Source organism: Pelophylax lessonae (assembly GCF_965119305.1).
Source record: "Pelophylax lessonae genome assembly, chromosome: 4".
NCBI classification, from domain to species: domain Eukaryota; kingdom Metazoa; phylum Chordata; class Amphibia; order Anura; family Ranidae; genus Pelophylax; species Pelophylax lessonae.
Genome location: NC_138771.1, coordinates 299,336,942 through 299,354,322, shown reverse-complemented (window position 1 = coordinate 299,354,322; position 17,381 = coordinate 299,336,942). Strand labels below are relative to the sequence as shown.

General features: G+C 41.1%; 1 protein-coding gene across 1 annotated transcript in view; it reads left to right on the top strand.

Annotated features, from left to right (window-relative positions):
- Nucleotides 1-17,381, top strand: part of WASHC4 (WASH complex subunit 4) — a 121,684-nt gene that overhangs the window by 35,939 nt on the left and 68,364 nt on the right. The window contains exons 6-12 of the mRNA XM_082253112.1: nt 3,295-3,362; nt 5,848-5,930; nt 10,285-10,327; nt 11,138-11,241; nt 11,818-11,938; nt 13,021-13,144; nt 13,230-13,357. Coding sequence (XP_082109238.1) covers nt 3,295-3,362; nt 5,848-5,930; nt 10,285-10,327; nt 11,138-11,241; nt 11,818-11,938; nt 13,021-13,144; nt 13,230-13,357 — 671 coding nt within the window. The remainder of the gene's footprint in view (nt 1-3,294; nt 3,363-5,847; nt 5,931-10,284; nt 10,328-11,137; nt 11,242-11,817; nt 11,939-13,020; nt 13,145-13,229; nt 13,358-17,381) is intronic.

Genomic DNA, 17,381 nt, shown 5'->3' with positions numbered 1-17,381 from the left:
TTTCTGTGAGGGGGGAAAAGAGAGATGTTGTGTTTCAGCTAAGCTGAAACACATATCTCTCTCTTTCCCTAGTACATCCACTTTCCCTAACAACAGTTTGAAAGCACTCCCTAGGAGCACACTTAACTGCCGCTGTTGTTAACCCCTTCCCTGCCAGTGTAATTTATACAGTACCAGTGCAGTGTTTTTTTTAGCACTGATCACTGTATTGGTGTCGCTTGTCCCAGAAAGTGTCACTTAGTGTCAGATTTGTCCGCCGCAATGTCGCAGTCCCACTAAAGATTGCTGATCGCTGCCACTATTAGTAAAAACAGTAAAAAAAAAAGTCCAAAAATGTATGCCATAGTTTGTAGACGCTATAACTTTTGCACAAACCAATCAATATAAGGACTTATTAGGATTTTCTTTTTACCAAAAATATGTAGCAAAATACATATTGGCCTAAATTGATGAAAAATGTTAATTTTTTTTTATTTGGTATGTTTTATAGCAGAAAGCAAAAAATATATATTTTTTTTCAAAATGATGGTTCCTTTTATGATTATAGCACAAAAAATAAAAACCGCAGAGATGATCAAATTCCATCAAAAGAAAGCTCTATTGGGGCTCTGTGGGGAAAAAAAGACTGCGCAATTGTCAGTTAAAGCAAAGCAGTGTCGTATTGCAAATGGCCTGGTCAGGAAAGGGGTTAAAACTTCCGGAGCTGAAGTGGTTAAAGTGAAAATGAAATTAAAGAATTGTGTGTGTGTTTATTTTTGGGTAGTTCTACAGTATGTGTATAAAGATTTTGTTTAAAATGTGCTTAGGAGACAATCTACAGAATTTAATAAAGCATTTAAGGCTGTTTTCTGGAAGTAGGTCTACTGTGCCTAATTCATGAAAGCCAATTTTGTATCCATTATTACATGTCGCATATCCTTATTTGTGCCACTTGTAGAATGTGTCGCCGTTGCTATGAGAGATTCAAAAATAATTGCCACCAGTTCCTAGATAAGGAAACTGATGGTAAGACCAGCTATAGGCTGGGTTCACACATATGCGAAATGGATGTGGGTTTCCCCACTCTCAATGGAGCCGGTTCACACCGGTCCTGGGATGCTGTGTTCCACATTCAAAAAGGGTTCTTTGTGTCTTTGGGTCAGAATAAATTGCAAATTCATGCAAAAATTCGTACCTGATTCGCACCTGAACTGGTGAACAGGAATGCATCGGAACCCAGGCATGGACCCCGCGGCCTCATATGTACCCGGCCTTAAAGTACAATTATAGGCAAAACTTTTTTTTAGTTTTGGATAGAGTGGAGAGGGATTGGTACAGTTGTTAGTTGTTATTGCTGCCTGTGCCCCCGTCAGGAAGATTCAACCTCCCTATTTGTCCTGTTTACCATTATCATTGAAAATGAAAGTAAAAGAAAATCTCAAATTTTGAGTTGTCCCCAGCAAAGTAATTGAGGGTAAATCTTCCAATTTGGACATTAGTTCTGTTGACCTGGCGGTCCCCAATGAATTCCCTTTTTGGGAAGTGGGATTTCATCTCACTTCCTGTTTGGCTATGGGACAGGAAGTGAAGCGAAATCTCTGCAATGGGACACAGTTGGTGAAAAAAAAAAAAAAATCCCTCCTTTGCTCTAAGATGGAAAAAATAGGTTTTGCCCATAGTTCAAGTTTAGGTTGGCAGAGAGACAGGCCAGTCCTTCGCTGCCTTGCAGTGTGCCTTGTCTTTCACTCTTCTCCCCACTTTCTCCAATTTCCCAGATTTGCTATCTTCCTGCCAGTGGCTGCTCTCCATATACACAAAATGGCATGGATGCTGGGATTCGTCAGTTCCCCTATACCAGGGATCTCCAAACTACAGCTCTCCAGCTGTTGCAGAACTACACATCCCACGAGGCATTGTAACACTCTGACATTCACAGACATGACTAGGCATGATGGTAATTGTAGTTCCTCAACAGCTGGAGGGCCATAGTTTGAAGACCCCTGCACTATACCTTTGTTTACATTCACCTGTCACTTGAGGTATCTGAATGGGTTTGAGAATGGCATCTGAATGGGGTCGAAAATATGTTGGTTGCCAGGATGCTGATGGCTTCACAGCTATAGTGTCCTAACCAGGGCTAGAGCATGCATTGAAGATAGATTGTCTGCGGTATGGACCCTTCAGCCTCAGTGCTGTTACTGACAGGTACACAAATCTGTCACACTTGCCCAACAGTTGTTGTGCAGAGTAAGTGAATTCTAAAGATTGTCTTTGACACCTTTTTATGAATTCCAGGGAATATGCACAGGGTCTTGTACTGGCATGTAGGACAAAAAACAAAATTGTACTGGAACCTATTGATGAAGTATGGAGTGGGGAATGTATTTAATATGTGATGCCTTGTTTAATTTAAGTGCAGAAAAAGGTCCCTGAAACATGAAGTTGTTGTTGTTGCCTGATCCAGCTAATTTTCATTCAACTTGGCTGATGATCATCATGTTCCCAGGAGAACAAGGACTGCTTGTGTATTCTTTGGGTTCTCCCGCCACATTTTTCTATACACATTAATATTCACACGCTGGCAATACGAGTGCGTGTAAGTGGAATAATTGTTTGGCAGTTGGAATGCCTTGTCCCCATCCAACAATGTCTTTTGATAGTGTCAGAGAGTGAAAGCTAAAATATGTTTGGCTGCTGTTGTCATTTGCCTGTTTCTTCCTTTATATTTTTATAAGCAACCTCAGTGTATACTAATCGCAGTTTACTGATTTTAAATGTATTTTTTGTTTTCTGCAACAGTAGCCAAAACCACACTGCATCTGACCAAAAACCACAAACCGAAAACAATATTTATTTCATTTTTAATATTCAGAGCAAACTTGTTTTTTTTTTTTTTTTTTAAATGCTATGATTGCTTATAATTATGCATTTTACAGTTATAAGCAACCATTTTTTTTCTCACTGAAAACTATTAATTCAGTGTTCACTATTGTGAAGAGCTGTGATTGGCCACAGCTAATCGAATAGTACGGATTGGCACTGTCTGTATCAAGTGATGACTGTGACCAATCACAGGGCTCATCCCAATAGTACACAATGAAAGGCATGTAACAAAGCCTTTTATTGTGTACAACTGTCATGTGATCTGTTGTGGTTGGCCACAGCGATCACATGGTACGGGCAGCGAGGCGGTACCGTGATCTGTCAACGGCTGAGTCCGGTGGACAGGGCGGGTGACAGATCGCATCAGAGGACATCATATGATGAGGAGTTTTTCACATGAATGATGTTTACAATATTTGATTTTGTTTTTAGCTGCAGAATCCAGTATTGTGGAGGGAGATTCCCAGATTCAGATGGGAAGGTTTGTTTCATTCCTACAGGTAAATTTTCCTCTGGATAGAATTTTCTTTTCTTATAATGTTTTAACTTTATTATTTTTTGGCATCATTTATTGCTAACATTACTGATGTCAGAGGGGCCTTTTTATGGGAAATGGAAGAAAGTAAGATCATTGTGTGGCCTTCATTTTAAATGCTTTTACAGATTTGCTCTCTTATTTTCTTTATCATTAAAAATTCTGGAGTTTAGGGATTTTTTTTGCATTCAGCAATTTCTTTGAAGATGTTTTTTTTTACAATTTTTGGTGAGTATTTTGTGATGATGGGTATTAGTTTTGGGTTTAGAGCTAGGATTACATTAGGTTTATATTAATCCTTCTTCCACTGGCTGCAAATGAAAAGTTGTCTGCATCCTTTTGCTGTGTTGATAAGCCCCTTGAAGTAGTTTTACTGTGCTTTTCATGACTGGGAGATTTTAGAAAGGGAAGGCCACACAGCAAAGCTCTCAATGGAGCTGAACATCAGGTAAGTGTAACTTATAACAAAAAAGATTGGGGTCAGTTGTCTTAAGAGTTGTGGTTGAGCAGAGGTTAAAATGTACAAGATTTAGAAGTTAAAGCATTTGTTACCCCCCCATATTTCATATTCCTGATATGTGCCTGCTGTACCATGTACTTGAATAGGAAAGTATTCTCTTCTCTTTGTTTTGCTTCATTTTTGTGAAATCTCTGGAGTTCCTGCCAGTTCTTCTGCTTTCCTATTAGAAACTGACCACACTAAGCAGCAGAACACAGCGTGGTCAGTCCTCTAATTGTGCTGGGAACTCAGGCAACTCTCCTCCAATGATCAGACTTGTCTTGACACACCCCTACTGCACAGCCTGTCACTGGGAAGATCAATGTGCTGATGCTCCCCCCCCCCCCAGCTCTTATGCAGCTGAGAACAGATGGAATGTGATCACTTATTAAAAAAAAAAGGGGGGGGGGTGTATTTGTTTTTTATCTATGCAAAAATGATTTGCCTTTCATTTCTTTTTCAGAGCCGGTCCACACTAGCGCGACTTGTCAGGCGACTTGTCAGCTTGACAAGTCGCGCTCCCTCGCCGTCCATTGACCGCTACAGGACCCGTTCTGATAGGAGCGACACAAGTCGCTCCGACTTAGAAGAAGGGTCCTGTACTACTTTGGGGCGACTTCGGAGCGACTTGCATAGACTTCCATTATGTGAAGTCCCTGCAAGTCGCCCCCGAAGTAGTAAGGAGTCGTGTGGCCTTAGTGGGAACCGACTCTCAAACTGAATGGGTTGTTTTACAAGGTGATCGTTTGCAATCAGTTTAAAGTGGAACTCCGGGCAAAAAAAAGTAGACAAATACTCTACAAGCAGTGGAGTAGCAGTCTCCCTTGCAAAGTTAGGGGACTGCCTGTCCTCTTTCTTTTCCAGTTCACTGCTGCCAGCCCAGGTTGTTGCAGCAATGTCAGAAGTTCTCAGTTTCCCTGTCAAGCCAATGCAACTGCTAATAATTTTCTTATTAACTTAACCCCCGCTCACAACATTTAGGCACTTTCAACCCTTTTCACAGGCTGTCCAACCCCTACCATAGACTGCAGCTAAAGGGAACTCAATTGGAGTGCTTGAAATTGTGGCAGGGTCGAAAAATACCAATATCTGAAGAAATGAGGCATGTCAAAACATTTCTTTGACTTCTTGGGGATAATTTATTTTCTACTTTTCCTAGAGATAATAAATTGTGGTGACTATTAGGCCAGCTGTACACTTCACTATTAGGCCAGCTAAATCAGTGTTTAGGATATGATAGACTGGATGTCCCCATACTACTGCATCCAATGTTACCCTGAAAGTGAATCAACTGGAACCTGTTAGTTTACAATTGCTTTTCATATGTTATGTTTATGGGTAGCAGCGAACCAAATCCTATCTCAGTGTTTCGCATAAAGGAAAAGAGGCAATAGCAACATTCACATAAGTCCCTGCCCTGAAGGAGCTTACAATCTGAGTTTCCTAACTCACATTCATACATACACATACTAGGGCCAATTTAGACTGGAGTTAATTACCTACCAGCATGTATTTGGAGTGTGGGCGGAAACTGGAGTACCCGGAGGAAACCCACACAGGCACAGGGAGAACATGCAAACTCCGGGGCAGGTAGTTCCATGGTTGGGAATCGAACTGGCGACCCTAGTATTAGTAAAAAGTATTGCTATTGAATTATGTTGTGTTAAATGATTTCATTGCTTGTTTTCCTATAAAGCTTGGTCTACAGGGTAGATTAAATATCTTTAAATCTAGGGGGTTCTAACTTACAGTGTACAATCATCTTTTATAAGTTTCACATTGATTTTAGTATGCAAGAGATGAGATGGCTGCCAACAATTAATTAAAGCTCCCAGTAGCAAAGAGTGTAATTGTCCATGTATTCCAAGATCAAAGCTAATTTGTATTGCTTTAATTTTTACATTTCTGTTAAATTATATTTATCGTTTCTTTTTGTTTTTGTTTTTTTCAGGAGCTTTCATGTTTTGTTACAAGATGTTACGAAGTTGTAATGAATGTTGTCCATCAGTTAGCATCCTTGTATACAAGCAGCAGGTAATTTTTGTGAGAAGCATACAGTGTGATATCTTGTCATATTCGCTATCCAGTTCCCCAAAAAAGGTAGGAACTGGAGTAGGTTAAAGGATACGTTCACCTTCAGGAACATGTTACATGTTCCATCCATTTTTAGGGTGGAACATGTGACATTTTCCCACTCCTGCCATTCCGTGTGACAGCAGAATGGGGAGAAGTTTCCCATACCAGCTGTCACTTTTTGAAAAGAGAGCGGCCACTTTATTTGTGAATGAATGAAATACAAGTACCGACATCCTTTGCAGCTGACGTCTTGTAGTTCTTAATAAACTGCCACAGCTCTGTGGAGCGCTCTGACAGTTCATTGATTCTTCCTGTCTGTGTGAAACTGCCTGCCTATACAAGGTACAAGCAGACCGCTTACACTGACAGTCAGTCTGCAGGAGTCCTGCCTGGCACCCGGGATCTGCTGAATGCCTTCTAGGCTCCTAAAAAAAAAAAATAGTAAATGCACATTTTTAACCTGCAAAGGTGAACTTATCCTTTAAAGTGGAATTCTAGCCGTACACAAACTATGCTTAAAAATGTTCCCAACCTCCTAGTCTGCTCTGGTCATATGATCCTGCAGCTCTGGATTCCAGTGTCATTGAGCTGCAGCTGCAAGGGAGAGGAGGAAGTGCTGTCCATGGCGGGGCCGTGGGAGCCTATGGGTAATGTCACCGCTTCCAGAATTCCCAGCCATTGTCATGCGTTCCGTCTTCTCAGCAGCTGGTGTTCACTGTCAAAGGGGATCACGTGACTGGACCAGAGCAAACTAAGGGTTAGGGAAGATAGGGAGCAAAAGGACGGACATTTTAAAAAAAATTTGGATTATTGTATCTCACTGCATTCTACTCCATACAATGGACCTGGAAATTATTCACAGTGGTTCACTTTTTCCACATTTTGTTATGTTACAGCCTTATTCCAAAATTGATTAAACTCAATATTTTCCTCAAAATTCTACAAACAATACCCCACGATGACACAGTGAAAGAAGTTTGCTTGAAATATTTGCAAATTTATAAAATGTATTAAAAAGAAAAAATGAAAAAGATCTCCTGTACGTAAGTATTGGCAGCCTTTGCACAATACTTTATTGAAGCACCTTTGGCACCAAGTACACCCTCAAGTCTTTTTGAGTATAATGCTACAAGCTTGGCACACCCATTTTTGGGCAGTTTCTCCCATTCTTCTTTGCAGGATCTCTCAAGCTTTATCAGGTTGGATTGGGAGCATCGGTGCACAGCCATTTGCAGATCTCTTCAGAGATACACCTGAGCTCAATTTTGAGTGTCATGGCAAAGGCTATAAATACCTATGGACGTGATTTTTTTTCATTTATTTTTAATAAATTTGCAAAGATTTCCAACAACATTCTTTCACGTTGTCATTATGGGGTATTGTTTGTAGAATTTTGAGGAAAATAATTGATTCCATTTTGCAATAAGGCTGTAACATAAAATGTGGAAGAAGTGAAGCGCTGTGAATACTTTGCGGATGCACTGTATATAGAAGGTCTGGTTCTCCATTTGGGTTCCAGTAGCAGATTTGGGTGGTGCTATCAAGGTATATTCAGGCACCTTATGATGTTTGCTATACACCACTTTTCTTAGCTTTCGTTCCTTATCTTTGCTACTGGCTATGAGCTGGAGGCTTGACAGCTTGGAAAAAAATATATTTCTTGCTTTTAAGTATTGATTGATTTAAAGTGGAGTTTCAACCTGGGGAAAAAAAAATATAGCTACAAACACTATAGTTTCTGACTTTTAGGCTGCATTCACATGTCAGCTTATAATCGCGGGCAGAACCACCGCGGTTCCGCCCGCGATTCGGAGATTTATTGCAAATCACGGGACGCCTAGCGTTGCCCGTTGATTTGCAATAGCCCCCCAAACGCCGAGCGATGTTGCCGCGATTTACGCGGAGCGTATTGCGTCCCGCGATTTTGTTTGCGCGATGTTGCCGCGATTCGGCGGGCGTAAATCGCGGCAACATCGCTCAGCGTTTGGGGGGCTATTGCAAATCAACGGGCAACGCTAGGCGTCCCGCGATTTGCAATAAATCTCCGAATCGCGGGCGGGACCGCGGCGGTTCTGCCCGCGATTATAAGCTGACATGTGAATGCAGCCTTAATATAATGACACTTACCTGTCCAGGGAGCCCAATATGTTGGCACCCCAAGCCGATCCGTCCATTAGCTTCGGGTGCTGGCGCCAGCATTTCAAGTAAGGGAAACCAGCAGTGAAGTCTTCAGGCTTTACAGCCAGTTTCCTACTGCGCATGCATGAGTCGGGCAGCGCTTTCTGAATGGTCCGTCCTCTTCTGGGACACACACAGGTCCCGTAAGGCAACGGGGAAAGGAGGAGGGCACGATAAAACCTGCGGAAGTGACGTACTTCACTGCAACATGGGATGGAAGTGCCAAACAAAACATGGCAAAAAGGTATGAAAAAAAAAAAAAGTATCCAAAAACCAGGGCGGGTGGGGTGTTCTTTTGTTTTGAGACTGAGTTCAATTTTTGCCTGGAACTTCGCTTTAAACAGTGTAAGTACCTGCTTTTGGCTCGGTATTACCCTTTTGCAATGACTGTACAGCAGAGCTCAGAATGGGAGAGTGCATGAAATCAGTCGGTAGAAATGGGCTCAGCCGTGTTCGAGTTCCCATTTGCCCGATCCTGCCAGCAAGCCAGCACCACAAACAGCTAATCACACGCAGAGATACCTTTCCCAGTCCACAGCAGAGATCGGGAAATGTCTCACTGCCTGTGATTAGCCGTGTGCTGTGTCAGCTTCCTGGCGCGATCAGGAAGGTGGAATCCTGAACACGCCTGAGTCCATCTCTATCAGTCAGTTCATATACTGACCTGAAGTATGCTACTATTGGAGGTAAAAATACAGTAACAAAGAGATGAGCACTTCTACTTCAATGCCAAGTCGCAGGCTAGGAGCAGATCTGGAGAGAAATAAGGTATATGGCGCTGCCTAATAATTAAAAGGAGTATAACGAGACTGATAAAATAAAGTGATTAATCCAACAATGTAAATATAGAAATAACCAAATTTAAAGTGCAATTATTCTTCGTAAAATCTTAACTAAGTGAAAAACCAAAAGCTGTATGCTACTACAATATTAAAGTGACAAATATGCACATGATTTTTGAAAAGACAATACTATAAGTAGCATACTTAAAAAATATATAATGTAAATCCGCCCCTGCGTGGGCACCCTCTCTTGCAAACATAAGTGTTTCTCAGCCAATGACCGTGTGTGGCGAGGCTGGTAGGTGAACCTTTTGCACCAAATATTTATATGCTGTTGCTTTGTTGAAACAATAAAAAGATTTTCAAAAAAAAAATATATAATGTGCCACAGTGCAATATGTGCTAGCTTGTGCAAATTTGCAAAAAACCATAGATATAGCAGCTGCAAACAATTAAAGCGGCAAGTGAAAAAAGTGACTGCAGTGCAAACAAAGTCCAAAAAAATCCATAAAAGAAAAATTAGGAAAAATTAAAAAATGGTGATCTTCAAGAGTGACTGGTGGCCGTGAAATACACTTGTGCTCCCCTCACTCTCAGGACCGCACTCACCAGATAAGAGAACCCCAACAGGGGTAACAGGCGTCACTGATTATGGAGATAGCTCTCTTGTATATGCCCAGTTATAGACCACGATGCCGGCAGATGGTAAATATAGATATCATATATCCCGGATATGTAAGAATAGAAGAAACTTCATAGTGTAGTTCTGTTTATAACAATTATGTTCATTGGAATTAATACTTGCTCACAAATATAAACGAACAAGAGGCAGTAAAAATTGGTAGCTCAAATATTTTCCATGGAACACTTCTGGAACGCCGTGCGTTTCAAAGACTGGAAGTGACCCGAATACGCTCTACACGTTTCGTCGATATGACGTCATTAGGAGCAGCAGATCCATGACATCCTGGGCTCAGATGAAGTGGGTTGAATGATACTGGCCATCATTCAACCTAGAAGACTGATGTTGGAAGAGAAGTAATGTGGCACAACCCTGGATTGAAGGTGAGTATTGCTTTTTTTTTTTTTTTTTTTATTGTCTAATGGGCTTATATTATTTTTTACTGGAGTTTTGCTTCAACTTTTATTTGCCTGTCGTCTTTGCCTTAGCCAGATACATGTAGAATTTGTAATAAAATGCTAGGTTGACTTTTACTCTGCAGCTAAATTGAGATCTACAGGCTAGGACATTGCTGGCTGTGTGTGTACCCATAGGATTTCTATTATTAGGTTATCATGGAAAATTTTAGTGAAACCTTTTAAATGAATGTTACTCTTGTGGCTTTTTGCAGGAATGAATCAAAGATAATTGAAACATCAGGAGTTCATTTTCTGGTAAGGATTGTGAATATTGTTAATGCTTTTAAGGGATTTTATTTATTTTATTTATATTTAAAGGACTAAATGATCACAATAAGAGTTTACCTTGGAAGCTGTGGAACGCAATACATAGGGGTGGATTTACTAAAGGCAAATAGCAGTTGCTCTAGATATGAGAGGAACATGCAAGGAAAATAAAAAACAGCATTTTTGCTTGCACATAATTGGATGATAGAAACCAGCGGAGCTTCTCCTCATTTCAGAGCTTCCCCCTCAGATCTAGCACAACCGCACTTGCAGTACACTTACAGTGCACAGACCATTTGCCTTTAGTAAATCCACCCCGTAATTACACCTAACAAGGTCATGTATCTGTTTGTTGTGTAAAATTATACCTAGAATAAGTTTATAAAGCTCATCATAGCATGGCTTTTTTTTGTTTTTTTTTTTTTGCTTTTTTCCAAGTAGTTACAGTATGGCTGTTTCTGAGTAAATAGATTCTTGACTCCGCATTCACACTGAAGCAGCACGACTTCGGGGGCGACCTGTGAAGTTGCGTGCACCGCGACTTCGCCGCAACTTGCACGGACTTCATATAATGAATGTCTATGCAAGTTGCTCCGAGGTCGCCTCGAAGTAGTACAGGACCCTTTTTCTAAGTCGGAGCGACTTGTGTCGTTCCTATTAGAACGGGTCCTTTAGCACTGCATGGACCGTGACTTGTCAGGCTGACAAGTCGCCTGACAAGTCGCGGTAGTGTGAATGGAGACTTACCATGTATTATTTCCTGTCATGATGAATGTATCATTTTAATTTTTTATGTAGACTATGTATGAACACTTAGGAGAACTGCTGACTGTTCTGCTTACCCTGGATGAAATAATTGAAAACCATGCCGCATTAAAAGACCACTGGACAATGTATAAAAGGTATGGCCGTTATTTTATTTTGAGCCTTGTTAATTAATCTGAGCATGTAAGTGATGTGGATTTCCATGTTTCTTGACATGAGTTTTATTCTGCTTGGTTTTCTTTCTGAAGATGATTTATACTGTTTAGAGCAATAATAAGCAACATGGTGTTCTATGGTAATCATTTAGAAAAGCCAAAAATGTGGTGTTAAAATGATATCACTTATTGGGTAACTGTTAGTCTTTTAACATTGTACTAAAGGCAATATCAAAAAGGACATCTATGATGGAGTCTGTCACTAGCATTAAAACCTAATTTCAGCTTTGCTATCACTTTAAATAGCTTGTTCCAAGCTGGCCCAAACAAACTATTTTATTAATACTAATACATGCAGCCATTGTCAGTGCTGTATACTGTAAACTTTATGTGGCATCAACATGTATGGCTGTGTTGTAGCAACAGTACTGGGACTTTCCATCCCACTCCTGCAAAAAAATTGAATTGGGTTTAGCGCTGCTATTGGAAGCCTCCCTATAGACTTACAACTATCCTCTGTCTTTGCTGGCTTGATAATATGTTTATTCTCTCCTAAAGGTTATTAAAATCAGTACATCATAACCCAGCAAAATTTGGAATTCAGGAGGATAAACTGAAACCTTTTGAGAAGCTTCTGTTAAAACTGGAAAGTCAGTTGCTTGATGGCGCCCTGTTCCAGGTAATTAGCTATATCAGTACACTGGTCAGAGATCTTTTTATTGAAACTTTGTTTTCATATTGCTGGTAGGGAAATTATGTCCTTTTAGAGAAAATTACAGGCAACAAAATTAAAAGTTGCTCCACTGTGTTTGCATTTAGTTTTGAATCCTCTGAATGGCAAGGTAGCTGACATGTTAAATATAATCCCAATTGCTTTCTTGTGACATTAATGTTTGGGCGGCAGTCATTGCATACAGTGTGATCTAAGCCATAAGTAAACACACCCAAACTCAGCAGAGGTACTCACCTCTAAGGCTGTAAACTGGAGGTGCAGGGACTTCTAGAGATCAAATTATAAACCGATTCAAAGTAGACAACATTTTATATAGTATGTTTACTTGTATGGGTTTTTTTTTTTTTGCCTTGACTGCAGGTATACACAACATACAGGGGTACACAATGTAAGGTTAAAAGCAAACACACACACATCATAGGTTGAACTGGATGGACTGATGTCTTTTTTCAACCTCACTAACTATGTAACTATGTATACTCCTAAACACTGCAGAATTGTCTTGGGGATTTTTTTCAGTATTATACTAGTACATATAGTTTGTTTTTCTAAAATGTTAAGGCCCTGTTCACATCTAAGTGTTTTTCAGCTCGTAAAACGCTCATCTCTGAAGTCTCAAAACACCCAACAAGCAAAAATCCCATTTATTTCAATGGCCCCTGTTTACATATGAGCGTTTTGTCGCCTGAAGCTCAAAAAAGTACATGAGCTTCTTTTTTGGCAGATACAAGTGTTTTTGTTAGATGTCAATACCTGCAAAAAATGCCCAAACGCCTGAAAATGATACGCTCAGGTGTGAATGGATGGGTGGAAGAGGAGGGCTAGGGTGCTGGGCTACGGAGGAGTTTTTCTGGGTATTGCAAGTATGTTTTTGCCCTGGTTAGCATAAAAAATATATATTGGGTACATCCATATTTTAAACCGTGGGCATCGAATAAATTTGAACTTCCTTGCTTTCCCATCTTTATATAGTCTTAACCTATCATTTGCAACACTTTGTGACACAAGTGCTCTTTTATGTCTCACAGGGATGTGTTGAACAACAGTTTGACTCCTCCAATGGAGGAGTATCTGTCTCAAAGAATGGAACCTTTGCTGAAGAGTTTGCACATAACATTCGCACAATATTTTCTAATGTGGAAGTTAAGCTTGGTGAGTCCTGTTCAGCATGGAGATCTTTAAGCTTTTATGGTGTGACCTGTAATGTCAGCTAGTTTCCTTCTCCATTACTCTGCAGGAGAAGCCTCTGAAATTGATCAGCGGGAGCGATATGTGGGGCTCTGTGGCCTTTTTGTACTTCACTTTCATATATTTCGCAGCGTGGACAAAAAACTTTACAAGTCACTCCTGGATGTGTGTAAGAAGGTAAAGTGTCATGTTTAAGTACTGTATATTTGAACCCAAGAGCAGTATATTTCCTTATCAGTCTAGATCTTTATGATGAGTTGGTGTCCTTGTAGCTTTCTGTGCTGAAATAAGCAGGGTGCCGCGCACCTGCGCAAATGTCACATTGGGAGCAGTGACTGTATCTGTGCTGCTGCTGCATCTTTATTGACCGCTATGGGACTACCTACAAGGGAAGACCTGTGCATCCCCAAGGGGGTAAACCTTGCTCTCACATGAGTCCATGGATTCATACGCCCCATGTGGATGAGGCCTAATGCAGCTACCTCATCTAAGGACTGATGAGCTGTAATATATTACATTTATGTGCTTGGATTTAAATACCCTTGAACAATTGCAAGATGCTGAAATGGTATACTGACAAACAGAAAAAAAAATAGCTGCAGCTTGGCTCAGGTGCCCCCATAGCAAGCTGTTTGGGGTGGGGGCACTCATCAGGAGGGAGGGGCCATTAGCAGCAAAGAGGGACCCGAAAAGAGGAGAATCAGGGCTGCCCCATGCAAAACCAACTGCACAGAGGAGGTAAGTATAACATGTTTTTTTTTTTTTTTAAAAACATAAAAATGAGACTATACAATCACTTTAATGAATACGTTTAAAATGGAAGCATTTTGATATCCTGGATCTCTTTATCTGGCATTAGAGAAACAATGGAGCTTAAACACTTTTGTATTTTGTGTTAAGTTGGCTTCAGGCTTAGAAGGATCTGTGTCCTGAATATCTGAGTTTTTAAGAAGCTGCTGGATCATGCAATAGAATAGTTAAGGACTGTAACCATGGTGATATTATACAGTACAATCCTAAACAAAAAGAATCTGATGTTGGTAAAAGGATCGATGAGCAGAACCTTAAATATATAGTCTTTTATTATATGTAAATGTGACCAGATTAATGTAAGCCAGCAACAGTTGCCCATTGTTTGAACTGAGAGCGTCAAAGGGGAAGTTTTAAATGTAAGTAAGGAAGAGCTACCATATCAAGTTTAGGACAGAATAGTCATTCTTGGAAATGTAGCATTTTTGTTTGTAGCATACTTAGGGCTCTTTCACACGGGCTTTCCGTGTGAGAGCTCCGCTGCGGTCCCTTTTTTTTTTTTTTTCACTGTAGGTCCGCATATCATCCCATCCGTTTGCGGATGATATGCGGACCTAATGTAAGTCTATGGGGATTGCGGATGTCAGCGGATGACACCACTGACATCCGATTTTCCTTCCTTTCCGTTTTTTGAACGGAGGAAAAATAGGGATCTGTTCCATTCCAAAAAACGGAACAGAACTGAAAGGAAGGAAAATCGGATGTCAGCGGATGGTATTCCGCTGACATCCGCAATGCCATAGACTTACATTATGTCCGCAAATCATCCGCAAAAAAATAGGATGATTTGCGGACATACGGAGCGCCCGTGTGAAAGAGCCCATACTGTCAATGTAGCTGGAAGTGTTTTGAGGTCTCAGCTCAGTCTACAATGATCATAGTACAGGCAACCACACTAGGTCTACGTTTCCACTAGTGCGATTTATCATGCAACTTTGGACACACAAAGTCACATGACAAGTAAATGGCACCCGTTTCCATCTATACGACGTTGAAAATGTACTTCGATGCAACTTTTAATGCGACTTTGAGCCAGAAAGTGTAAAGATGGATCAAAGTCTCAATCTAAATTGTGCGACTTTGGGGTTGCAATAGTGGAAACTTAGACTAAAGCTCCATTTCCATCAGTACGACTTGCCATGCAACTTTGGACGCACAAAGTCGCATGACAAGCCACAGCCCATTGATTCCAATGGCATCCGTTCCAATCTATGTGACTTTAAAAATCAGCAACTTTGAAAAGGTACCTGCACTACTTTGATGCAACATTTGATGCAACTTTGATCCTGAGAGTGTAAAGTTGGATCAAAGTCACACTCTAAATCGCAATAGTGGAAACGTAGGCTAAAGCTACGTTTCCATTAGTGTGACACACAAAATCACATGACAAGTCACAGCCTATTGATTTCAATGGCACCAGTTCCCATTTATGAGACTTTGAAAAGATACCTGCACTACTTTGATGCGACTTTGATCCAGAGAGTGTAAGGTTGGATCAAAGTTGCACTTTAAAGTTGCAATCTAGCCTAGTGGCTACGTTTCCACTAGTGCGACTAGTGCAATTTTGAGTGCAGCTTTGATCCAACTTTACACTCTGGATCAAAGTCGCATCAAAGTAGTGCAGGCACCTTTTCAAAGTCACTGATTTTCAAAGTGGCATAGATGGAAACAGGTGTCATTGGAATCAATGGGCTGTGACTCGTTATGCAACTTTGTGTCCAAAGTCGCATTACAACTTGCACTAGTGGCAACAGAGCCTAAACCTCATTACTCACATGTAATGAGCAAAAGAATTTTATCTGTATCCTTCTAAACTTTCAAAAATGTTCCTTTGTACCCTAATTCTTTCATATACTGTGCCGGTCAAGGTGAGGCCCTCTGTTCTCATCTGAGCGTTCCGACGCCTTGAGCAAAACGCCAGACGCTCCAAAAAGTACATGAGCTTCTTTTTGGGCAGATTACAGGTGGTTTTTGTTAGATGTCAATGCCTGCCTCCCAAACACCTGCAAAGAACGCCTGTAAAATGCTTGTAAAAACGCCTGAAAACGCCTATAAAAAGCAACGCCTAGATGTGAACGTAGCCTAATGGCCCGTACACACGCACCGATTGTCGGCCGTAAATGTTCGGCCAACGTCCGATCGGCCGATTGTCGGCTTGTTAGTATGATGCTTCCGACAACGAACTGCGAACAAAATCTGGTGTGCAGGCTTTAAAATTTTTGTTGGCCAACAAAGAACGGCCGATTGTTCGTCAGTCAGTACAGATTTCGGCCGACAAAAATGTGATGATCAAGACTGGGCATGCTCAGAGAAGAAAAAACACACGAAAAGTAGACCAGAACATGACATCACTTCTGCAGTCGGCTGTTGTTGGCCGACAAAATTTGTGTGCAGTCTTGAGCACTTTTCAACCAACAAAACCGTACCGGACAAAAGACGGCCGAATGGTCGTCCGACAATCGGTGCGTGTGTACGGGGCTTAAGCACACAGCCAAGATAACAAAGGAGTGGCTACAGGACAACTCTGTGAATGTCCTTTAGTGGCCCAGCCAGAGCCCAGACTTGAACCTGATTGAGCATCTCTGGAGAGGTCTGAAATTGGCTGTGCACCAACGCTCCCCATCCAACCTGATGGAGCTTGCTTTATAAATGTGCTTTTTTTTTTTGGTACAGCAGGTCATAATGTGGCTTTTTAAATGAGCCCTTCTATTTTTCAAAGCATCCTGTTTGCAAGAGCTCCTCTACATTTAGTCCCCGTTCACACTGGGGCGACCTGGTCGCCTGACAGGTCGCCGTAGGTCGCCTTCCATAGAGAAGCTGTGGACCCGTTCTAATAGGAGCGACACAAGTCGCTCCGACTTAGAAAAAGGGTCCGGAGCTTCTTTGGGGCGACCCGGAGCGACCGTCATAGACTTCAATGTTATGAAGTCCGTGCCGGCCGCTCCGAGGTCGCGGTGCGAGCAGCGCGCCGCGACCTGTGAGGTCGCCCCGGGAAGTCGGATCGTCCCAGTGTGAACGGGGCCTAAGTAACACTGTCGTTTTTTTGTAACTTTGTTTCTTGCACAAACAAATGATAGAGTAGTAAGTAGTTTCTTTACCTTTTTGCCAGTTACCACTAGATCTACATGCTAGACAGGTTGTTCTGCAATGCCGTTCAGTCACATTTTTCTGTACATTTTTTTTTTTTTTTGCCAATAAAAACTTAGAACACAGTGACCTAAATTTAAGGCAACACAGTGACCACAAACCATGTAAAAATGTGAGCAGGCTCACACCATATTGCATAAGAATATTCATAACCAATACCATTTAAATGAATTCATACTTATTTCCGAGATCTGATACCTCTGTCCTGTGAATAGTTTAATCTAACATAGATTTCAGTAAGTGG